The 24,807-nt window shown below is 41.1% G+C and overlaps 1 protein-coding gene across 1 annotated transcript in view; it reads left to right on the top strand.

Moving 5' to 3' along the window:
* The window catches only part of LOC116784996 (endogenous retrovirus group K member 8 Gag polyprotein-like), a 34,781-nt gene extending 11,327 nt beyond the window's left edge, over nt 1-23,454 (top strand). Inside the window, exons 2-3 of the mRNA XM_032684101.1 lie at nt 16,727-18,614; nt 19,857-23,454. Of these exons, the coding sequence (XP_032539992.1) occupies nt 17,005-18,591 (1,587 nt within the window). The 5' untranslated portion in view covers nt 16,727-17,004 and the 3' untranslated portion in view covers nt 18,592-18,614; nt 19,857-23,454. The remainder of the gene's footprint in view (nt 1-16,726; nt 18,615-19,856) is intronic.
* The last annotated feature ends 1,353 nt before the right edge of the window (nt 23,455-24,807 follow it).

The raw sequence follows: 24,807 nt of genomic DNA, 5'->3' as shown, positions 1-24,807 counted from the left end.
TTTTCTTCGTTTTATAGGGGCTTAGTCATAAGCCCCCAGATAACCATGAGTATCAGAACCAGGCACACTTGGCAATAACACAACACACAAATGCAGAACTACTCCAGGGACCTGGAGTACATTAAGGTGAAAAATGAAGTCAGGAATAGATTTTACGTATAGCCAGATTTAGGTTGCAGCTGAGTGAGAATTTTAAGGATGACAGTTTGGAGCATAAAGGTTTAAATTCCTTCTTTTTCCTATAAATCTGGTTTCTGACTGGTTGTCTCCCCTGCTATGAATTGTATAGAATTGCCCAGACTTACGACAGAGGTTGCTGATAGCAAAGTACCAACGGCTGTTGTAATGCACCAGTTCTTATATGCCCCTAATCCTAGATGCCTAACCTTGAGCAGCAATTTTTAACAATTTTGGCACAAGATCTGAAAGATACACTGGCCCTTTCTGATACACAAGTGCTTTAAGTCTAAATTCCCAGAATATTACCAGCAAAGCTTCATTTTATATTGTTTTTCCTTGCTCTTTAACCACTTATCCTAGACCACACAATGTTTAATTTTATTGGTGATGAGGATTGAAGAGGAAGATGAAGAGGGGTATTTTCTTGGGCCGGTTAGTAAGAGGTTTACCTGTTAGTAAGACTAAGAAAAAGTTGGAAGAAGCTTCTGCTTTAAGGGTCTAGGATCAAATTGAGAGACTTTTATGTGTTTTCAATTTATGTGTGAATATATAAAGCAACTAGGCTTGTGCCTTACTTTGACATGTTATTGCTTTCCTGGTATTTTTCATTAAGCTTGATGCCAAAAGCCTCTGAGTTGCAGATTACAGGAGGCTGGGAGAGTAACTTAGGCGAGCATCTCTATGTGCTTGCCCTCATCTTACACTTTGTACAAAGCACTTAGGGAATTGGGTACTCTTAGAGACAATGCTAAATTAGCTTGACCTTGTCTCTGACCAGGTACAGCTGTTCTCACGTTCCTTAAAAATGCTGACATTTAGCATTTGAAAGTCATTTTTATAAGGCAGTATTACACTATTGCATTTTATAAAACGCTAGATCAATATTAAAGTTGTTCCGTGTATGATGTAATGGAAATGTCTGTTGCAGAATGTTTCACAGAAAAACCTGCACTCTGTAATACTGGAAAACCAGGGGGAGCTACCTGTATTTTTATACTGACAGTTCATAAACTCATATAGTTTAAAAGATTGATGCCTTGGGAGTAAGTCTTCAGATAATTTGGTGTGGGACACCAGAAAGCCAGAAGCAGAGTCAGTGTAAGGAGAACGAGGAAAGAAGGCTTAGGAGACTGGGAGCAGGCAGCCTTGGTGAGAGCAGTTCTCTTGCACTCCCCAGATGCTGCCGACTTGTTTTTTGTCTATATGAAGACCAGTGGCTATTGGATAAAAATAAGGAAGAAAACTCTTAACATTTTGAGGTTCTTAGTTCTCGTTGATTTATAAGGAAAAAGTTTTAAAAATTTTAGAGGTTTTTTTATGTAGGTGGCAATGGGCTTAAAAGTCAGAAGTACCCACTGACAACATTTGGTGAACTGTCTCTTTTTGAAACAGCTTTGCATCTTTCAATATGGAGTGCTATATATTAAGAGAATGCATGTTTTAGGAATTGATGGAAATAACCTTTTTTTGACTTCACCCATTGTAACAAAATTTCAGTATGTCATGCACCATGAAAAAGGTTGCCTACTTGTAGCAGTTTTTCATTAACTCACCTGATTCCTGCCTGTACATGCACAAGCCATTCATCAGGTGGTATAGCCTATTTAATATGTCTCAGCTGTAATATCTGTATGCACAGGTTCAGTAATAATGTTCTGCATCTAGCTTTATATTTATTGAAAATTTATTTTATTAGGAGAGTCAAACCAACGCACAGAATAAAACCACCCACAGGCAATTTCTTAGGTCTTCCAGACATTTATGCAGGTGTGGAACTTTATGTATTTGAAATAGCTGATGACATTTTTTCCGCCTATTCTTTTAATGAGAAATGGCCTTTAAAAAAAAATAAAGAAAATGAACACAGAAAATCTGCAATGTTTTCAAAACTTAAATAAATACAATAGCTGAAAGAGAACATTATTTTATTTACTTGTATTGGACTTGCTTGGGAAGATTCTGGTAGTGGGGGGGCTATAGGTATGGCTTCTGTGAGAAGCTGCCAGAAGCTATCACTGTGTCCGACAGAGCCAATGCCAGCGGGCTCCAAAATGAACCTGCTGCTGGCCAAGGCTGAGTCCATCAGTGATGATGGTAGCACCTCTGGGATAACAGTTAAGAAGGGGGAGGGCAGAAAAACTACACAACAACCTGTCACAGTAGAGAGAAGTGAAAACAGTGTGAGAAAGAGCTCTGCACACACCAAGGTCAGTGGAGAAGGAGAGGGAGGAGGTGTTCCAGGTGCTAGAGTTGAGATCCCCTTGCAGCCCCTGAAGAAGACCATGGTGAGCAAGCAACCCTCCAGCCCATGGAGATCCACAGTAGGGCAGATAACTGCCTGCAGCCCGTGGAGAGCTCCACACTGTAGCAGGTGTATCGCTTGGCCAAAGTAGTCTGTGACCTAGTGGGAAACCCATGTTGGAGCAGGTTTCTGGGAGAATCTGTGACCCTGTGGAGAGAGAAGTCCATGCTGGAGCAGTTTGGTGACAGGACTTGTGGTCACCTGGGGAACCCATGCTGTAGCAACCTGTTCCTGAAGGACTGCGCCCCATGAAAAGGACCCATGCTGGAGCAGTTCATAAAGAACTGCAGCCCCTTGGGAAGGACTCATGATTGGGAATTTAGTGGAGGACTCTCTTGTGGGAGGGGTCCTGCACCAGAGCAGGGAAAGAATGGGAGTCCTTACCCTGAGGAAGAAGGAGCAGCAGAGACAAAGTGTGATGAACCCATGAAACAAGCTCATTGTCTCCCTTCAAGGTAGAGAAATCCCATCATTTGTGGGTGACCTCTCTCACTGCTGCCTTCAAATTCTGTGAGCTAGCACAGAAAGAAAGATTGGTTTTCCAAGTCCTGGGCAAACTGTGCCTCACAAGACCTACTAGCTCCCTGACCAAAGCTTTTCTTTAATGGACACAGTTCTACCTTACTGATGCTTGCTTTCTCTCCCATGCAAAATTCATCTTTCCAGTCCCCTTTACCCTGCTGAGATGCAACTTACTTAAAAGTTTTATTTTCTCCTTGCTAACAGTGGGCTCTAATCATGCTCTATTTTGGCAATAGCTAAATGGGATGAGAACCAATAGCAGGGTAGATAGAAGCGGAAGTTTTAAAGGCCTCAAAAATCCTTAAACTGAAGCCCAAACTTTTTATATTTAAGCGTGGAGAGGATGAAAACCAGGTTACCTAAGGTAGCAGCAAAGATATTCCACAGAAGCAAGTAGCTCCCAGTTACTCAGCAAAAACAGGCACAGCATGCAAATAGTCAAGCAGCAGTAAACACAGGAGTATGAAAAGAAGGGAATGCCACTAACAAAACAACACGGAAAGCATAACTCAAGTCTTGCAGTCAAGAAGAGAAAGCAGTAAACCTCTTGGAGTGCTTCTGTGAGACTCTTCACAGCAAGCAGCATCACATACAGCGTCGCTGCTGATGGTTCATACATGCCTGCATGTCAGCAGTTGGGTTGCCTGATCCTGTGTTCCTCTGTTGCAGGGGCAAAGCATCTCTCTCATGCTGGGTCTGTGCAGCCAAAAAGCTATTTGTGCGCAAGCCTGCAACAGTATCTATGGCACAACCTTGTGTCCAGGCCCAGACATCTCCCAGAGCTGCGTGCCTTTTCAGATCCCTTTTGTTGGATTTGTACATAAATCTTTATTCAGCTGGAGGCTGAGAGCATTTATTCCTGGTTGTAAGAGAGCCGGAGTGGGGCTCAAATGCAGTTACACAGATAAGTGATGCAACCAGTGCAGGGAGATAGCAGAGAAGCTATTGACGGACTTGGCTGAACTGTGAAGGGTCTGCAACGTCAAACATGTTCTTTAATTTTGGAAGGATGTGGGTATGAAGCCTTCTTTAATTTCACTGAATGACTTAAATATTTAAAATGGAGTCTAACTTAACGGTTTACGGAAAACAAATCTGCAGTGTTCAGATTTGTATTTCTTATTCCTGTGTACTGTTAGCTGGAAAGACACAGAATGTATGATGGCACTCCTTGCAATGATGTCAGGTGTTTGGAGATACAGTGGGAGTTAAAGAGTATCCATATTCTTTTCACTGCAAAAAAAGGCTGGGGTCTGTAAGGCATCCTTCAAGTCTTAGGTAGGTGTGTGTGCCTGAAGCCTTGGCTCTTCTTTCTATCTATTTCTGTCTAATACAAGATGTTAGATCTCCGTGAGTCTTTGACTCTCTTTTATCCTTAGATCATAATTACAAAAATTTACTGTCTACAGAGACGAAAATGAAGGACTTTAAAATTCCTTAAAAAGAAAAATGAATTCAGGAAGGCCTATTTTTAACATGCTAGACACAGATTTTTTCCACTAGATGTAATTAATCTGTAATTTTTGCCCACAAAATAAATGTCCAGAATTGACACCCCTCCCACCAAAAATAGGAAGCTTGTAACAGATGGGACAAGTCACGAGAGTACATGATTGGTACTTCAGATTAAATGTCTTTTTCATAAAACAGCAAGCAGCATATCTACTTCATGACAGTCGTTACTACATCAAAGTACTCAAAGGAGAATACAATTATATTGAAAAAAATATACTTCTTCTCCTTATGAAAAGAAAGTTGTCAAAAGGAGAAAAAAAAAAGAATCTCCCGTGAAGACAGATCCTGATGAGATGTATGATCTTTTTTGTTCTGGAGAGGGGAGGGGAGAAAGAGAATAGAAGAGAGGAAACAGAAAAAGCAGCCCCAGGATAACAAGCTTTGTGTGAAGCAGAAAATCATACCCTTTGAGGGTCATTTTCTTTGAGTTGCTGCCTCAGGGAGATGGGAGGCAGAGATTAAACATTGGAGGGAAAGTCCACCTTTGGTTGTTAGGCATCACTCTGCCCTGAAATGCTTCGGAAGAAAGTCACTTTGGTCTTTTGGGGTGGGTGCGCAGATCCCAGTAAACAGTTTGGATCAAACTGTGCCCTTTACCTCCAGCCTGCTGGCCCGAGGTGGCCGGGTGGGAGGTGCAAGTGTGATGGGATGCAGGGCAAGCATGGGATGCTGAGCCTAGGGGCTGTGTCACTGGGTCGGCCTGTGAGGAACATAGTTTCTAACAAGAATCTCTACTTCCAGCTGTCTGTTCTGGGGGTGATTGCCAGCCCTCAGCTGTGGGTGAGAGCACAGCCTGCCCACCTGGGAGTGGTTTTTGCAAGGGAATAGAACGTGTTCCCACTAGGTGGAGCCTGAGCCCTTCAGCTCTGCATTTGCACTCCTTCCTCCGTGCCTGCACAGAGGGGCTTTTGCCTTTGTGAGTCCAAGCAGGAGGCAGCTAAACAGAAACCTGAAGGCATTTGAAGCAGGTGGTGCAGGAAGGTCATGAGATGTTTTTGTGGTTTTCTCTTTTTTTTTTAATTCTACAGTGATCCCTGTTATGTATTAAGCTAGACAAGGAAACCATCACATCCATCCATATGCTTCCTAATGCAGCTGGTACCAGTATATATATGCTTTAAATCAGGTTACACTTAAATTACTGCTAGTTCCAAAAAAAAAAAAAAAAATATTTAAAAAAAATGTGGAGGCATTGGCATTATTTGCCCTGTGGAACCACTGGGCACGAGGGATACTGCTTCAAAGTGTGCATACAGGGACTGAAAAAAAAGTTGGAGATACCCCCTGGGTCAAACTGCCCTGATATTGTGTAAGTGGAATTGTATATCCTTGATGTAGGATTGGAGAAAAAAAAAAAGAGAAAAATGCAGATGGAAGGCAACTGCATGGGCCTGCAAATGCAGGTTTAAAGAATCAGGTGTGAATAATCAGGCTGCAGCTCATTCTTAAGCCAAAGTTGGTAGGTCAGACCAAGCACTTTGGCTGACTCTGAATGGATTAGCTGGCAGCTGCTGAAAACCCTGCCCAACAATTTCATTTCCATGGCCTTTCTGGAAGAGGCACTTTCTTTACTTTGCACAGGAGTTCTTCTCCCCAGTGTGTTCTGAGTCAGGAGTGACAGGACTGGCTGGACAATGATGATTGTGTAGCATAGTACCCTTTTAGGTTTCAACCTTTTCTTCTTCATAGGGTCAAAGATAAACCTCTTAGATGCTTTGAAAAGCATGACCCCTGTCTCTGGAAATAACTGAGGTGTCCAGCCTGCATCAAAGAAACCTTTCCTTCAAAAACATTGTCAAAACTGAGATTTTTTTAAAAAGCTTTTGGCTCTGATGAAAGCTGAATGATGAAATCAGTATGTATTTGATGGGAAGTGTTCCAGCCAGCTCCAATAAGGAGCACTACTCAGTATTTTAATGACAACCTTCAATAGCAAAACTCTATTTTGGCTCCTTTATGTTCCTACCACTATACTGCCGGGGCAATCTCCCCGTCTTTAATGTATTTTTTCCTCACAGTATACCTGGAAAATGCTATTGTCCTGACTTTACAGATGAGAAATGGAAGCACAGGAAGGTGAGGCAACTTACTGAAGATTGTACAGTCAAGTTTGCAATGGAAAAAAAAAATCATTCCCCTTGTCCTAAATCATAAGCTAGTGTTGTGAGGGGTAGCTAATGTTATTTTTCTCTTTTATGGCCCTGATCAGCTCTATGCAGAATTTGAGAGTATGCATAACCTGACATATCCCTTACATAAGAAATGTAAAACAGAGATCATTTGTAGATGAGGTCGCTGGCATACTCTGTCAGTTGGTTGGGCTGCCCTCAAAGACTTGCTATATATTTACAGAAAACTCTGTAAATATATACCTCTTTTATCCTTGTGTTTCTGTATTCCTGCTCCCCACTTCCACTCTGTATTTTGGGGGCTTGTATACTGCAGGTACTATCTGTAAACTCCCCCTTCACTTTTCTGTGAAGTTTTAATCAGGTGGGAAGGTCTCTTCAAAAAGTATAAAAATGACAGAGACAGCCAGACAATATTTGGTTTACTAGAAAAAAATATCCCAGTTTCTTGCAGGAAGTAGAGGAAGCAGCAGAAACTATACCTAACTAGAAAACAAAATCATATTTGCTTATATTGTTTGAAATACATGAATACGTAATTTGGTACCTTTACCTGAGATGGAAGAGCATGAGCCTTTTATAAGTGAGTGTGCTGATATTTTCCACTAGTTCTCAGTTTTAAAGCAGTGTGACAGAGTTTCAAATGGAAAAGATAAATACAATTATCTAGTGAGAAACAGTCCATATTTCAGAAGACATTGAGGATTCAGGAAGAGAACAGCAACAGGCCAAATGTGAATTGTCAGGTATGATTTTATTCTCGAAATAAAACATAAAAATGATGCTCTGGTGTTATGTACGTTCCCATGTTCTTTGTTTATATAATTCCTCTTCAATATTGTAAGCTGAATTATTGACATTTTCCAATTTCTTATTTGTTTTCCTGGCAGCAGGTGACACAGAATGATCTGTGTACAGTTTTATAGTTTGATTTTACTTTCACTTTCTCTGTCCTATTTTATGCTTGAGTATACATGACTGGATATGATTATTTGCATAAAGAATTCACTGAAGGGTAGTGTCTTGGTTTTGTCTCAGGAGGCAATAATTTTTCTTATCTAGGTGCAGAACTACTGTGCTATCTCCCTTCATTTGTAAGTAGTCTCGTTCATTAAACAGTACAAAATTGCCTTTATACAAAATTCTAGGCACAGAGGAGAAGGAAGGCTCTCAGGTAGCCTTCTTCTGCGTTAAACAAAGAGAATGAGCAGTGGTGAGTTTTGAAGGAAGTAGAGTATTGTCCTTGGTACTCACTGAAATCCTCAGATATATTTGACCTCTTCTGGTGTCCACAAAGTCATGGATCACTGTGGTCAAATCTGAGTCTGATAGGACAGGTACAATCTACTAGGCAGTTTCTTAGGGACAGTAGTATGTAAGGATTTAAAACCAGTCTCATCTGTGAGCTGGTCTATGGAGATCAGTGTATCCAGATTTGACCTGGGTTAGAACCTCCTGCAGTCCCTTCCAGCCTAAATTTTTCTGTAATCCTGTGACGATCTAGTGATACTAGGGTCATAAAGGAAGGAAATTTTTTGAGGACTTCCATTCTCTTCTGTCTTTTCCATTGCCTAAACAGCTGCTGGTTTTGTGCAGGCACGGGGAGTGCTTGAAGACCATGTTGTTTATTACTGATGTAAAGGAGCTATACACTGAAGTCATCCATACACTGCTGGCATCCTAGTTAATTTCTTACCATCTTTTCACGTAGGTTCAGATAAGGTTTGAATAGTTTAAAGGGAAGGGTTCAAAGGGTTTTTTGAAATGGAGCTGCAGCTTCTGCAGAGATGATCTTGAGACCACAGAACAGCACTTTTCTTCAGCTGCCTCTGTTCTTTGCCTCTTCCTTTTTCTTAGACCTTGGGAGTATTTTATTTTAAGTATCTGATAGTAGTGAGGAAACCAAAACTAATTCATGGCCTAAGAACATCCTTCATCACTTCTTGCTTCTTGTCAGAGAAACAATTCTCTGCACTGTAAGCTTGTGCCAGGAATTTCCCCGTAGATCTAAATTTACACCATCTTGGAGCATCAAAATGCTGAACTTTTGAAGAGAGAATTCTGGAGAGAGAATTCTCTTTCCAGAGAATATTGAAAGTCATCTTGAAGAGTTTTTGTGGTGTGATTTTTTTTTTTTTAAATCTGTATGTATAATATAATGCAATACACACCTTTCTCCTTGCTTCTCCTTTCTCCTGAAGTTCCCTCTAAAAGGGTTTTGATGCACTTTGGGGTGTGTGCAGCAGCTATAGTGTGTGTGGCTCAGCTGGGGGTAACTGTAGCCAAATAATGTTTCTAAATATTCCTGTCCATAAAGCTTACTGCCCTTTGGCATCTTATTCATGTCTCTGCACAACTTTGAGGTGTGAAATTTTATTGAGTATATTTGAAAACAGGAGTATCGGGAAAATTAAGTCACTTGTTACAGAAATGTTTGTACAGAAATACTCTCTGAGGATAATATTTTAAAATCTTTTTTCTATTTTGGTGCTGTAATGTTCACTGAACATAGGCTAAAATTTTACAAATCATGTCAGAGTATGAAAATGGGATTCTTCCTTTTTTGCAGAGTGCACAGCTCTGGAGTAGAAATTGTCCTGTGTTATTCACAGGGGCAGTCACAAATCATGAGTGCTCATTCACCGGTTTGTGAATAAACCTGAGGCTAAAATGTAGTCATACATTCATTAAACAGTACAAAACTATCACAGCACATCTATGCATAATTTACTGCTAAACTTTTCAGATAAGTAATTTGTAAAAATAAATTTGATTAGCTTTGATCTGTGTGCCCATCATTAAAATGTCAGTATTTTATTTTTTGTGGATTATTTTTGAATATCACCGTTAGCATTATCTGGAATCCATTGTTTAGCCAGATCAGTTATCTGTTATCACTAATCCATTGCCTAGCCAAGTGACTTCTAGTCTCTGAGCCGTAGGTTATTTAGTTGTGTGTTTCTCTTTAAGAAAAAAAATCTGATAAATTGCAAAGTTAGGCTGTAATACTTTACTGTAAATTGTGATAGATTTTCTATCTGCAGAATGTCTTTTTAGTGAATTCTTCTATTAGAAATACTTGTGACTGTACATAATAAGTAGAAAGTGTGGAAACTCTTTTCAAATGGCAGTTAAAATTCCAGAGGAGAATTTAAGCCTAGAAACAGTCAGATCCAAATTTTTCCTTGCTAAGTGTTCTTTAATGAAAAATATCTGTATTTTAAGTAAAATATGTTCATGAAATGCAAGATGTTCCAAATCACAGTATTAAATCTATAATTTAAATTTTTTGTTGAAAATGTTATTTTCAGGTTCCTTAACAAAATAATGTGAAAACCATGGGGGAAAAAACCCAAACCAACCAGGAAAGCCCTGTTTAAAAAATTGTTTTCTCTGTGACAGAAAAATAATTTTTTTTTTATTAAGCTTATTTAAGGAGTATAGATTTATTTCAAATCCTCATTTTGCAGAGACTTGCTGCTTTTAGAGATGCCTCCTCTATAACTGGGAAGTGCTGTGTTCTTTTAGAAAGCTTTTGAAAATTGCTCAGATAATATTTCCTCGTATCTTTGCTGTTTGGCACAGAGCACTTCAGGACTGCAGTTGTGAAACAAAAGAAAAGGTGGTGCAGCAGGATAAGGAAACTGGTTTCTATTTTAAAAGTGAAATAAATTCACAGTTTCCTACCTAAACATTTCGTTAGAATGATGCAGTGCCCCTAAAGTTATTTACCTAGAGTCTCAGGAAGCATGTAAATGTATGGCATTTTGAAATTATCTTCATGCTTTTTAAAACCCACCATCCTTTTGCAGTTCTGTAATTCAAGAGTAATGTTGAAATAATGCCAGAATGCAGTGTGAGAGCAACAAATGACTCCCTGACTGTGGCACTTGCTACTGTTTGGGTAGGACAGGAAGGACTCCTAACTCAGAAAGACTGTATTAGGGAGGGGTTCGAAACCATACTGAATCTTGAAAACAAGACACTGTTGCAAGCTGAACAAAACCCAATATTTATTACCAAGCGGTGGCCAACAAAATGAACAAACCCAAAAGGGAGGAAGGAGGAAAGAAATAAGCCCCCAGCACGACCTACCCAGGTACCTAGCTGTTGCCCATAAGGTTATCTTACTGACCTGCCATGCCTATAATTACCCATAGCAGAAGCTGCATCCTTGGAGAGTCAGTAAGTTCACAAACTGGCAGGCGTCCCCGCCAAAAGGCAACTTTGTCCTTGCAGTAAAGCTAGCTCTCCTCCAAGAAAGCACTATCTGCTTTTTATACAATTAATTGAGTGGCCACAACCTCCCAGGTGTGGCCAGCACCACCCAGCCAGAGGCCCTCAGTCCCACCTCCCGGTTATGTAAGTGCATCTCTTCTGTGCACACATGAGAGCTTCGGAAATCCCCTCACGCACGTGCAGTATGCTTTGGGGGTCTTTCTTAATTGAGTCTGGGGCCGAGTCTTCCTCATCCTCCTCCTCAATCTCTCCTTCAAGCAACATTGGAGGACAACTGACCAATCACAGAACACCAATTAAAACAATTTATACAAGAAGCTCTCTTCAAGGACAACTTTCCCGTTTGTCAGTGCTTGTTTTCCCATAACTTGTCAAGGAAAGAGCAAAGCTTTCACAGGTGGCAAGGCCAAACACAGACCAAAAGTACCAACATAAATTCACCCTGGTACAAAGACATTATTTGTCATGTTTTCTGGCAGTCACCAAGTCATCTTTCATGGGGAGCAACTGAGTAATTCACGGGATCCAAGTGTCACTGCACCTGTGGTGTTCATGAGCAGGTTTGCAGAAGGAATGAAGCAAGAGGAGCGTTTCCACCATGAAGATGCAGGCAAGCAGAAGGCTCTGCCCTCTCTCATGTCACTGTCGTAATCTTGATCTAACAGGACATTTTGCCTTCCCACAGAAGGATCAGGCAGCCCCATTAGTCAGAGGGGTCTTGGGAACCAGGACTTCTCAAGTTTTAAGTCCCCTGGGTCTTTATCTGCTCCTGAAGCTCTATTCTTCCCTCCCTCCTAGCCAAAGTGCAAAGAGAGAGTGTCTCTGGCTTTCTTGAGTGGGAAAGAAAGGGGCGGGAGGAACATCGATAGGTCCCTGCCAAGTTTGGGAGACATTCGGGGCCCCATGCTCTGGTTCCCAGACAGGAGGGGAGTGAAGCACTCTCACACACATCACTCTTGCAGAGCGGGAAGTGAAGGACTGATGACAGGACAGTCTCTTCCTACAAGCCAAGAGGTTCGTGAACCCAACATAACTCTCACAGAAAAAGTATTATTAAAAACAAGACGGGGAAAAAGCTTCCTAGCATTTGGCCTGCAGAACAGAAAATAGCATTATTGCTGGAGCAGGAGCAAGTATGAAATCCCGGAAAATATCCATAAACATAATATATTTTTATTAAAAATTTTAGTTTCCAGTCAAGCTTCCATGACCTAGGGCACTGTTATCATCCAACAGTGTAAATACTGTTGAAGCCAGAAGTGTCATTTGAACAGAATAAATTAAGTAGATAAATGCATTTGATATATTGTACAATATATTCTTCAGACTTGCTGCACATCTTACTGAAAACCAGAGGTCCCCATGCTGCATAGTATATCTACTGGTACAAATTTTCTGCAAATTCCAGTGTCATTTCCCAACTATGACTGCAAATGAAATTCCACAAAATTTGAAGCACTTGAGAGAGTAGAGGAATATAATGGCACCCATTTTATGGTTTAGGAGACTGCGAAGGAACTTAACGTAGATGATTTGGAAAGTCAGAGACATCAACCTGAATAATACCGCAGGTCCCATAGTTGTATTATTCTCCTTCTGTTGAAACAGCCTCAGATAAAAAGTACTTGATTGGTAAAGTTATATGGCTTAGCACTTGGCTAGAAGATTATGATACTTTTGTGCTGCATGATTTTCTTAAAAATATGTTTGATTGAAATTAAGAAAGCTGATTTATTAATTTAGCTGGAAGACTCATCGCATGAGAATGGAGATTTTACCCAGGCATCTCTATTTATTATGGTCATTTGCATGCTACCTACCCTATGGGAACCCTGCTTTTCCCTTTCTACTTGGTGAAATCCAGTGGGAAGGTAAATTGTGAAAATTATGGAGATAGCTCAGACCCATGTTCTAGGCTGTACTAGACATGTATCAAAAATGTTTTTCTTCAACTAAGAGAATTTGTTTGGAAGATATCCCTTCTAAAGCAAAGCAAAGGGAGGCAGTAGTGAGATTGGGAAAGCTGTTCAGCTCTAAGATCAGTGAGATCAAGTGTGTAGAAATTTAATTCAGTAGGTTAGGTAAAATATTGGTGATTTCAGTGTCCCCACACCCAGAATAAAAATGGTTGGCAGTTCCTACAGAAGGAAAGAAAAATGAGATAAATTCCTGCAATGATGTTTTAGATTATCCAGGAGTTTGCAATGTAGCTTATTGCAGTAGATGAGTCCTGTGGAATGACTAGTCACTAGGTCCGATTGTCGAGTGTCTGTCTTTCACTTAGACTCTGTTATAGTGTCAAAATGTCTCTTGTGTAGATAGGCTGAGAAGGAGTCTAGCATAGTCACAGCATGGCACTGGGTAGCGCTATTTTCATCCCTAGCTGGGATCTCTGCATGCGAAGGGGCTACGCTGCACCAGCTGAATGCCACAAGCAAAGCCTGCATCTGCATCATGCTGTTCCATGACGGCTATGAGGTCAACAAGCACTGGTGAAATGTCTTAAATCATTGATTCCTGTAAGACAATGACAAAACTGCTGTTGACTTCAAGAGGAATGCATTCAGACCACAGGTCAGGGTCACAAAAAGGCCTGTGACAGAGCTGGAACAGAAACTCTCAGATTTCTGTTATTACCTTAAATAAAAAAATCCATCTTCCCATTATGAACTGAAGCTCCTCTATTTCTAAAACTTTTTTTTAATTTTATTTTTCCTGAAGTATTTAGGAGAGTTTGTTCATGGTCCCAGTTTACCTGAGTAGTTTGCATACTTGCCCATAGAAAGGAAAATTTTCTACTTTGAAGTGATTGACACAAACTGCAGTTGTAACAATGACCTTCTAGGGAGCAGGGGAAAGTAGGAGGGGATGAGAGAGATTGTTCCTGTAGAACAACTGAGTGAAATTGTAGTTTTTATTAAGCTTCATTGTGTTAGCCCTTACCTTTCTATGGCCTCTGCTTCCTCACTTCTATAAACTAGACCATTATTGCCCTAAACCCTGAAATGGACCTTTTGACCAGAGCTGCTTTACTATCCAGCCTGCACAGCATTCTCGTTGAATCCAGTTTGTAAACATTCCTGGGGCACTCAGAGGACAAATGATTATATATTTGGAAATACATTATAGAATATTTTATTTCCTATAGTTTAATGGAAATTTAGGATGGTGTCCTAAAAAGAATTTATTTGACAGTCGCAGAAGTCTTTTCACCACAGAGGGTAGATATGTTGAGCATCAGCCTGTAGTATACTTTGCATGATGATTTATTTGCTAAGCACTGAGGAATATAAGAGCAGGTTACGGTGGATGTGAAACAAATGAATTCTTCATGTGAGCGTATTGGATGTGTCCGCTGGTGTGAAGCTGTGGTTTGATGTGATTGTGCCTTTACAGGGCAGGTTTGATAGTGTGCTGACTAATGACTGGCTAAAGCAGGTGTTGGTGTCAGCAGGGCTGTAGCTGTTTAGCTCAGATAGCGTGGGGTTCCCATTTCAGAAGAGTGATTCTGGAACATGCAGAAAACATTCTGCCTCATTAGAGGTTGAGGGGGAGAACTAAATTGTGAGGCTGCAAAGACAATAACCTCTTGTTTTCTCTAGTGAGCTGCCATCCTTTCCATGTGCTGCAGATATTTTTGCAGATGCCAATAAACTTACGTTCCGGCACGCCTCTTTAACCTTCCTAACTGCATCTTGGTTGTTTAGGCATTGTACTTGGCCCACGTCAGAGAAATTTTCTTATTAAATGACTTGTCACTAGAAAAATGCTGATTCCTTGATGCAAAGTGTTTTGTGAGAGAATGTCAATGCTGTGAGCCACTGCCAAAACACAGAAAGCCTTTAATAGAAATTCGCCTTCTGGGCAGATTCCTTGTTACTTCATCTGCTGCACTGCTAAGAAAAGAAGATCCATAAAGAAAACTATTACCTTGAATGCTTATTCTTACTGCTTTGAGATACTCTTGCTAGAAGACACAGCCCAAAGAGCACCAATACAGAAAGAAGTATATTTTTTAACCTGACATTTTAGGGTTTTTTGTAATCTATTTTGCAACAGATAACAGTTAATATGTATTAGCATAAACAGTTTTTGGTGACATATAAAACACAGTAGTGAAAACCAGCATTTGTAAAGTATTAACTAAAAGTACTGCTAAAAATTAAACTCTGATTTCCCTATTTTTATCTAAATGGTATGGCATCAGTGAGGCTTTTTTCCAACTCCCTGGATCTTAGTGATTTCTGAACACCTTGTTGCTATATCTGTCTGAGTTTATTTGCTCTTCTGCCTTTCTCCATATGAAGATTTCCTTGCTTGATTACAATATTGGAATGCCTAAGAGTTTGGCAGCTCTCTCCAGTAAGGACATTTGTTTTTTACATTCTTCTGAGTGAAAGCCTGAGCTACTTTATTTATTCTTCAAAGACTCTAAATATTCTGAACCTGAACATTTTGGCTGTCGTTCACAACTGAAATTACTGTATGGTCAAACATACGCGTTTAACCTCTAGGGCTATTGGACTGTATTAAGCAACTGCCTTTAAACTTGGAATTGCACTGTAATTAATTCGATGTTTCTTAAAAACCCCTTTTGTTCCAGTGTTGTCAAGACTCTGTGTGTCTTTGTTTTCTTTTCTTTTTTTTTTTTTAATGTTTCTACTTGAAACAAATGCCTGTCCCATGTTAAGAATATTTGCTTTAGCTGTCACATGAAGCCAAACTTACAGGGCTCTGGCTACTCTGGAAAAAAACAACAATAATTCAGCTTGGGACTTAGCATCCCTTGAAACATGAGAGCTCAGATGTCTTCTGTTATCAACTTATCAAGCTCAGAGAAATCTATTGTCCTCACTAATTTATCCAGGTTTATATTGCAGTAGGTGTACTTGCGGTGACAAAGTTAACCCCTCCTGAAGGTTTCCTGCTCATTTCTAATGTACCTGTATAGAAAAGAAGCATTATAATTTGTATTTTCCATGCTTTTCTTTAATAAAAGCTTTACAGAGGACACTTCTCAGTGGTTAGAACAGCTTGTTATGATACAGTTCCTTTTATTTTGGAAACATTTACATTAGGTGGAGGCTTTAATGTACTTGGAAAAAAGGTACATGGTAATAGTGAGTGACAGGAAAGTGGTACAGCCTCTAAGAGAGCTTGTCTATAGCAGTTCAAGCAAATCTCAGTATACTCTGTTTTGCCTTTCTACGCTTTGCTTGTTCTTCCCTCAGCCTGTTTCTGTTCCCATTCCCCCTCCTTCACACCTTCGCTGACAATTGCCTGACAACAATTTGATTCAAAGAACTGAAGGGTAGAAAACTCTTTGCAGTCTTGGCAGGTGTACTTTCATGGCTTAGTGCCCATGAGGTAGATGAGAGCCAGAGCAGGCACAGGGGCAGGAACATGTGGTAGAAGGAGGGATAAAGCAGGAAAGGTGTTAGGGGACAAATTCTTTATGGCGAAGCACAGATAAGAAGAGATCTCAGGAAGAAGCCTTTGGATTTAAACAAAGACAAGGAAAGTCTGTTTACATTCACTCCCTGAAATGCTCACATTATCTATTAATTGAGCAGACTTGTAGACGCTGTGGTAAATCTCTTTATGACTTTGTTTTACCCCATCTCTCATTGTATTTGTGGTAAAGAAATGCCTGCTTATCTGTTTGATGAAAAGCATCTCCCTATGTTTCCTGGACCTTTAATCCCGGCTATGAATGGAAGGTTTGTCCCTCCTTCCCAAACCCCTATATATACCAAAAAGTTGTAACCGTTAAATGATTTAGTTTTATACATGCAAACTATATCCATGCCATGATTAAACAAATGGTTCTTGTGAACAGGGACATGAAGCCTGGACAGAAATAAAGGCAAGGACAAAGGCTCCTGCTCCAGTAACGAGTCGCTATTGAACGGAACGGAAGGCGGCTAAAATAGTACCTCTCCACCGCACGGAAAGGTAAGCGATTGTGGAATAAGGGCAGATTTAAAAGCTCGGAGACCAAAAAGAGATCCTTCAGATCAAAACAAAGGCTGCTTTAAGCACCCAGGGGCCAAACTAAGAACCCCACTACAAAACGACTGGCAAATAGCTGCGCACATCAAAAAGACTGCTTAGGAAATGGGATCCAAAATGTCCTCAGAACAAAAGACAGTTTACAAACAGATGAAATGCCTGCTTAAACAACATGGGCTCGAAATAGAAGACCCTTCTTTGCAAAATTTACTCCTGTGGGCACTGCAGAATCATCCCGGGTTGAATGCTACTAATGTCTTTGATGACGTGGAATGGGATCTCATTGGTGTCAGGCTATCGGACTCTGCGACAAAGGGAGACAAACAGGCTGCCAGCCTTCTCGGAACCTGGAGGGCAGTCTTTCAGACTTTAAATTCCCACACAGCTAAAAAGTCGTTACCCTCTGAATCTGTCATTACCGATGACTCCAGCCACCCACCAGAGAGTGCGGCAGAGGAGGAGCTTGCCCCACCCCCCATACCACGGGTACACGCTGCGGGGGAGTGCCAAAATAGCGGCGGCTCCTCTGCACCCCTGTCACTGAACAACTCTAAAGTCCCTACTGCCCAGGGCCCTAATGAAAATTCAAGGGATTTCAATCCCTTTGACTCTAAAAAGGAGCTCAGTTTATGTCTTCCTGACCCTCGTGATAGATGGGCACAAGTGAGGCAGGAGGCTGCTGCAGCAGGAGACATAGAAATATTGCAATATCTTCCTCATCCGCCCCGCTGGGAAAATATTCCGTATCAAGTCGTAAAAGAATTGCAAAAGTCAGTCACTGATCATGGCTTAACTGTTCCGTTTACAATGAGGCGGTTAGAGATTGTGTTTGATTCCTTTACTTTAATCCCACTTGATTGCGAAGCAATTGCAAGAATTATTCTCACTGCACTGCAATTTAGTATTTTTAAAACTGAGTGGAGTTATTTGGCTGAGAGAGCTGCTGCAGAAAATGCAACCAGTCTAAATCTAAATAATCTAACAGCACAGCCTATAATTAGTATGGAAATGCTTCTGGGGACAGGACCCTTTGCCACTCCAGCAGCGCAAGCCCAACTGCCAATTCATGTTCTGAACGAAGCTAAAAGGCTAGCTTGTCGAGCTTTTCGCAGTGTTCCGGAGGCTGGGACGGCTCGTCTGTCTTTTGTTACTATTCTTCAGGGACCGCAAGAAACATTTATGGAATTCACTAATCGTTTAAAAGATGCAATTGACAAACAAGTTGGGAATGATACGGCAGGAGAGATTTTGTTCAAACACTTTGCAATAAAGAATGCTAATATAGATTGCCAAAAAATGTTACAAGCCTTACAGAACCCCACAATTTCGGAAATGCTTCGAGCCTGTCAAAATGTGGGTTCACATTCTCATGAAATGACTGCTTTAGCCGAAGCATTATCCGCTTTAAGAGGATCTTCTTCGTCTCAGCTATGCTATGGCTGTGGTCAGCCTGGACATTTTAGAAAGCATTGTCCGAACAAAAAACCTACCAGACAGCCTGGTTTATGCCTGCGCTGCCGCAAAGGTTTTCATTATGCTAAAGAGTGCCGCTCAAAATTTACCCGGGAAGGTAAACTGCTTCCTCCACAGGGAAGGGGTAAAGAACAGTCGGGAAACTTAAAGGTGAGTGCGTCGGGACCCCATGCGATGGCAGCAAGTGCTCCCGAGTTTCAGCCCAGCCACTCGTACTAGCCAGCACCTTACGAGCACCCACCTCAGGCAGCGCTGGGGTGGATCTGGCTTTCACAACAATAGTAAAACTCCGTGATTCTAATGTATAGGTAGTTCCAACAGGGGTCCAAGGTCCACCAGGAAATAACTGTAGTGCATTATTAATCTGCTGCTCATCAGCAACTCATCTTGGTATTTTTGTGCTACCAGGAATCATCGACTCTGATTATATGAGAGAGATTAAGATAATGACTTGGACTCCTATGCCTCCCTGTATTGAAAAAGCCACCATTATTGCTCAGTTAAATCTCATTCACACCTACCCTCCTAGATCCAGTAGTTGAATAAGAGGGGACCAAGGCTTTGGTTTAATGGGAAATAACTTAGTGCCTGTAGATGATTTTATCTTTTGGGCACAGCCTCTGTCTGCTCAGCGCCCGACTTTAAGCTGTCAGTTGTACAATACTGTGCAGAAAAGGGGATGGTCCATGTTAATGGTTTAGCAGACAGTGGAGCCGATGTGACTGTAATTTCTGCCCGTGTGTAGCCCCCCTCTTGGACACTCATTGAGCCAGACAAAGCTGTGAGGGGAGTCATAGGTCTAACAATACCAAAGCAGAGTGTGCATCTGATTTTAATTACTGGTCCTGAAGGTTGCTCGGTGACACTTTGTCCATATGTTTTAAATATACCCCTCACTTTGTGGGGCTGAGATGCCTTAGGACAATGGGGAATTGGACTCAGCACATGTTTATCATGACGGCCACTGAGCTGCAGCTAGTCCCCACTCTCACTTGGCGAACAGAAGAGCCTGTCTGGGTGGATCAGTGGCCACTTCCAGAGGACAAGCTGTGTCAACTTCAACTGCTTGTTAAGGAACAGCTCGATGCAGGGCATATATGCAGTCCCTGGAATTCCTCTGTTTTTGTAATTCAGAAAAAGAATGGCAAGTGGCATGTACTGCGTGATTTAAGATGCATTAATGTTATTGAACCCATGGGAGCCCTGCAACCAGATCTTCCCTCTCCATCTGTGTTACCCCAAGATTGACCACTAATTATCATCGATTTGAAAGACTGTTTTTTTACAATTCCTTTACATCCCAGTGATGCCAAGCGATTTACCTTTTCTGTGCCAACTTTAAATGCCAGTGAACCTTATGCTCGTTATCACTGGAAAGTGTTGCCTCAGTGATTAAAAACAGTCCAACCATTTGCCAGTTATACGTAGTTACAGCACTATTGCCTGTGCACCAACAATATCCAGAAGCCTACATTTACCCCTATATGGATGATATTTTGATCTGTGCAGCTACAGTAGAATTGACACAGCTAGTGGTGAAAGTCATAATTGCAGCAGTCACTGCCTATGGTCTAAAAATAGCACCAGAGAAAATCGGCAAGATGCTCCTTGGCATTATTTAGGGTGGATAATAACACAAACATCAATTCAATCACAACATGTTTCCCTAGAAACATCCGTACAAACTCTTAATGACCTGCAAAAATTACTGGGAGTTATAAATTGGCTCCAGCTAGTGTTACGCATTACTACAGATGAACTGCACACGTTGCTTACCGTCTTAAAGGAATGCTCAGACTTAACTTCTCCTGGACAATTAATGCCAGAAGCAACCACTTCTGTGCATACTGTGGAACAAGAACTGAACTCTTGTCAAGGCAATCGTCGCCTTTTAGATGAACCAGCAGTTTTAGTTGTCTTAATGGGACCTGCTCAGCCTTTTGGACTTTTGGGTCAACTGTTAAAAAACAATTTTGATTTTTGCTTGTGAGAATGGCTCTTTCTAGCACATCAGTTTCCAGAAGCTGTAATGACTCAAGCAGAAATGATTTCACGAATTCTCCGGAAGGGACGGCTTTGGGATGTGATCTACACACAATATACTTGCCTTTAACAACAGAAAATTTGAAATGGCTAGAAAAAACCAGTTTGGATTTCCAGACTGCCATAATCAATTATAATGGGCAACTGAGTATTCACTTACCTGCTTGTGCTTTTTTACAGCAACTAAACCACTTGTCATTGAAGCTGAAGTCTCATTGGTCCCCGATCCCCTTATCAGATGCACAAACTGTGTTTACTGATGGCTCTGGACGAACTGGAAAAGCTGTAGTGGTATGGCAAAAGGATGGTGTATGGCAAAATGATGTACACCAATTTAGTTGGGTCACCACAACTTGTGGAATTTTCCACAGTTGTCCGTGCCCTAAAATTGTTTCAGGGCCCTCTTAACATAGCTTCAGATTCTCAGTATGTGGTTGGCATTGTCCAATGCATTAAACATTCCTATCTCAAAGAAATAAGTAACAGACCACTGTTTGCATTGTTTCAAAGGCTAATGTTTGTGGTTAATAACAAGACAGTCTCTGTTTTTTTACAGTTTGTGTGTGTTCTCACATGGCATTGCCCAGACCAGTGACAGAAGGCAACTGGTGTGCTGACGCGCTTGCATGACCTGTAATAGTGCCCCAGTTGTTTGAACAGGCTAAATTGTCACACAACTTTTTCCACCAGAATGCAAAGTTTGAAAAACCAATTCGGCCTTACACTTGACCCAGCCCTTTTTATCATTTCATCCTGCCCAAATTGTCAACAAATCACCCCCTTAATTCCAGAAGGAGTTAATCCCCAAGAGCTAGAACCACTTCAGATGTGGCAAACCGATGTTACCCATGTACCATGTTTTGGCAGACTGAAATGGGTACATGTCTCTACTGACATCTTCTCTGGATTTTTAGTTGATGCAGCTCATTCTGGTGAAAAGAGTCATGATATTCAACGCCATTTTCTTACAGCCTTTGCTCATATGGGTGTTCCCAAACAGGTTAAAACTGATAATGGACCCTCCTATGTATCTGCCTGTACCCGTGAGTTCTTTGCCCAGTGGGGCATTGGAACATGTTACAGGAACCCCACACTCCCCTACTGGACAAGCAGTACTTGAACGTGCGCATTGTATGCTCAAAGAAATGCTACAAAAACAAATTAGGGGGAGTGTGGGGTTGACTCCTCAAGAATGTTTAAATAAAGCGTTATATGTACTTAATTTTTAAAATTGTTTAGTTGAGGACTCTGCCCCAGCTCAATGCCATTTTGTTCCAGCACACAACCCGACGGAAGGTAAAGCTGAAGTGCTGTTTAAAGACCTGAGCACAGGGCATTGGCCGGGGCCTCACCCACTGATAACCTGGGGAAAAGGTTACGCTTGTATTTCCAGAGACAAAGGACGTTCCGTTTTGTGCGACCGTATCTTACACCATCTTCCTAGTGACAGGAGTGCCTCCTGACTGGACCATCCCCAGCCAATGGAACGTCTGGGTGACCCTTGCCAATGTGATTGGAACTGACACGTTATGCCTGTCTGTAGCTACTCTATCAGATCCATTTCGTACGTGCTTGGTAGGCCTTCCACTCTCCAAGGATCAATGGATGGCCTTTTTAAATAAATATTTGTCTCATTGTTCTTACTTTGACACTTACAATACACCCCTGGCAGAGTGCACAAATACGAAAGGGCAAAGAGGGAAACAGCCAAAGGGAGAGTATAAAGATCATTTTCCTACCCGCCCTATAGAATCTCAAGGGATAGATATAATGGGCAGCTTAACTGCCCCCTTTTGTTTTCCATTTTTACCCTACTGACCTGCATTCAGAAAATCCGCTGGCAGTTAATGTGTCTTCTCCAGGAGTTTATCAAAATGACAGCTTTTGGTGTAAACTACCCAGCCCAACTATCATTAAATATGAGCCACATTCAGTTGGCTTGCCCGATGGAATGTTTTTGATTTGTTCACAATGAGTCTGGAGAGGCATCCCTGGTAAGGCAGAGGGTGGGCCTTGTGTGTTTAGAAAGCTAACACTGTTTAACCCCAGATAGTTACCCTCAGATAGACCCTTACGCAGCAGAAGCAAACAATTTGTGAACCAATATGCTTCAGACTGTAATTCTAGTGTCTACTTTTGTGGTCCACCAAAGAGAGTTTTTGCCAGCCTCATATCAGGCATAGGGACTGCACACACTTTAACTTCTTTATAGGGACTTGCCTGTTTGCTTACAAAAGAAACTAATGTTATTAGTTCAGCTATTGGTGCCTTATTAACCGAGGTAGACTCAGTAAGAAAAACAACCTTGCAAAATAGAGCAACTGTTGATTTTTTGTTATTAGCTCATGGACATGGGTGTGAAGAATTTGAAGGACTTCGTTGTATGAATCTCAGCGATAATTCTTAATCGATACATTGAAGCATTGATAAGTTGAAGAAACTTTCAGCTCAACTTAAAGAAGATGATGAAGAAGAGTTAAGATGATAGTTTGTTTAGTTGGCTTGATATGTTTAATATAGGACCTTGGTTAAAGAAAGCATTTATAGTAATATTAATGGGACTGTTTGTATTCCTTTGTATTATGCTTTGTATTCCCTGTTTATTATCCTGTATACAACGTATGGTTAATAGAAGTTTTGTACAAGCTTCAATTTTGCAGCTTGAAAACAAAAAGGGGGGAATTGTTGGGGGACAAATTCTTTATGACACAGCAGAGATAGGAAGTGATCTCAGCAAGAAAGCATGGGATTTAAACAAAGACAAAGCAAGTTTGTTTACATTCACTCCCTGAAATTCTTGCATTATCTATTAATTAGGCAGACTTGTAGATGCTGTGGTAAATCTCTTTATGACTTTGTTTTGCCCCATCTCTCATTGTATTTGTGATAAAGAAATGCCTGCTTATCTGTTTGATGAAAAGCATCTCCCCATGTTTCTTGGACTTTTAATCCCGGCTATGAATGGAAGGTTTGTCCCTCCTTTCCAAACCCCTATATATACCAAAAAGTTGTAACCATTAAATGATTCAGTTTTATACACACAAACTGTGTCCGTGCAATAATTAAACTGTTACAGAAGGGTTTACCTACAGATGTTTATGACAATTTGTGTGGGCCACTTGACCGTGCACTAATAGTCAGGTTTGGGACAACCAGACCTCCCTCTATCAGGTTTCCCAGGAGTCTGTGATCCCTTTGCCATCCACTGAGGTTTGATGTCTGTACACTGCATAACCAACAAACTCAGGAAAGATGACAGTGGTGCCTGGTCCCAGTTCAGCTAATTTGTATCAACCCCCACAAGCTGCTGACTCTTGAAAGATATCTGGGAAAGATGGTTATCAAGAAGGGCCTTCAGGAAAACCCTACTTTCAGCACTGTGTATTCTTTCAGCACCACAACTATGTTTATGCTAGATAATTAAACAGGATCATGGTGCAGACCCAAAGACTATCACATAGTTTGCCGAACTGTTTAATTTCTTGCACATTCTTGTCACAGTTTTGTCCTGGCCAGCTGGTATTCTCCTAGAAAACACCTGGTCACAGTTCAAGGTCAGCGTAGGCTACATATCAGCTATACAGTGGCATTCCAAGAGAGTGATGAGGACAAGCCTGATGTGTTTCTGAGGCTTAGCTGCACCAGGCCAGTCATTCTCATGACCACATGAGGGAACGTGGCCAGTTTTAATTGCAGGTGCATCCCTTCTTTCCTGGGGAGGAGAAATCAATGTGCCCATGAAGACACCTTGGTTGTCACAGATGAAAGGAGCTCACTGTTCCTGAGCAGTGCCAGAGCTATTGCCAATGTGCTGGTCGATATCTCTGCTGGTGTGCATTGCTGTTGGCTCTGCAGCAATGAACAGGAGTTATGGCACGTGGCACATTGCCCTCCTCCACCTCTGTGATGAGTGAGATGCCTTGCTGACAGCTCTCCTGCCATAATTTTAAATGGCTTTTCTTTATTCCGCTCCTGTATGTTTAATATAAAGTCAGATATTTTTCATGGTGATGATTGACACATGACTAAACAGGTTAGATCTCTGTACTAGAAATCTCCAACCGTTTCCAATTGCTTAATACTGTGACACAGACCCTTTTCTGTCTATAAGCCTGTTTATGCCATTAAAACTGATACAGCTGGTCTTGGCAGACTGCTTAAATATAAATACTGAAAGGTATGACTATTTTATAGGTTAATTTTAATTAAAAAACTTTATAGTAGTTTTTCATGTCATTCTAATTTTTGTATTTTTTTTTGGGCAGAGTAGATTGAAAAAAGAAAACACTGGTTTTGGATATTCTTGCAAAGGAATTTCCTTTAAATGTTTCTGGTAGAAAATTACTGGACTTGAGTTTTTCCCCAGCTCTCATTTGTACTTGTTACAGTTTT

Source organism: Chiroxiphia lanceolata, chromosome 3, assembly GCF_009829145.1.
Source record: "Chiroxiphia lanceolata isolate bChiLan1 chromosome 3, bChiLan1.pri, whole genome shotgun sequence".
In the NCBI taxonomy this organism is placed as follows: Eukaryota; Metazoa; Chordata; class Aves; order Passeriformes; family Pipridae; genus Chiroxiphia; species Chiroxiphia lanceolata.
This window is presented reverse-complemented; position numbering and strand designations above follow the sequence as displayed.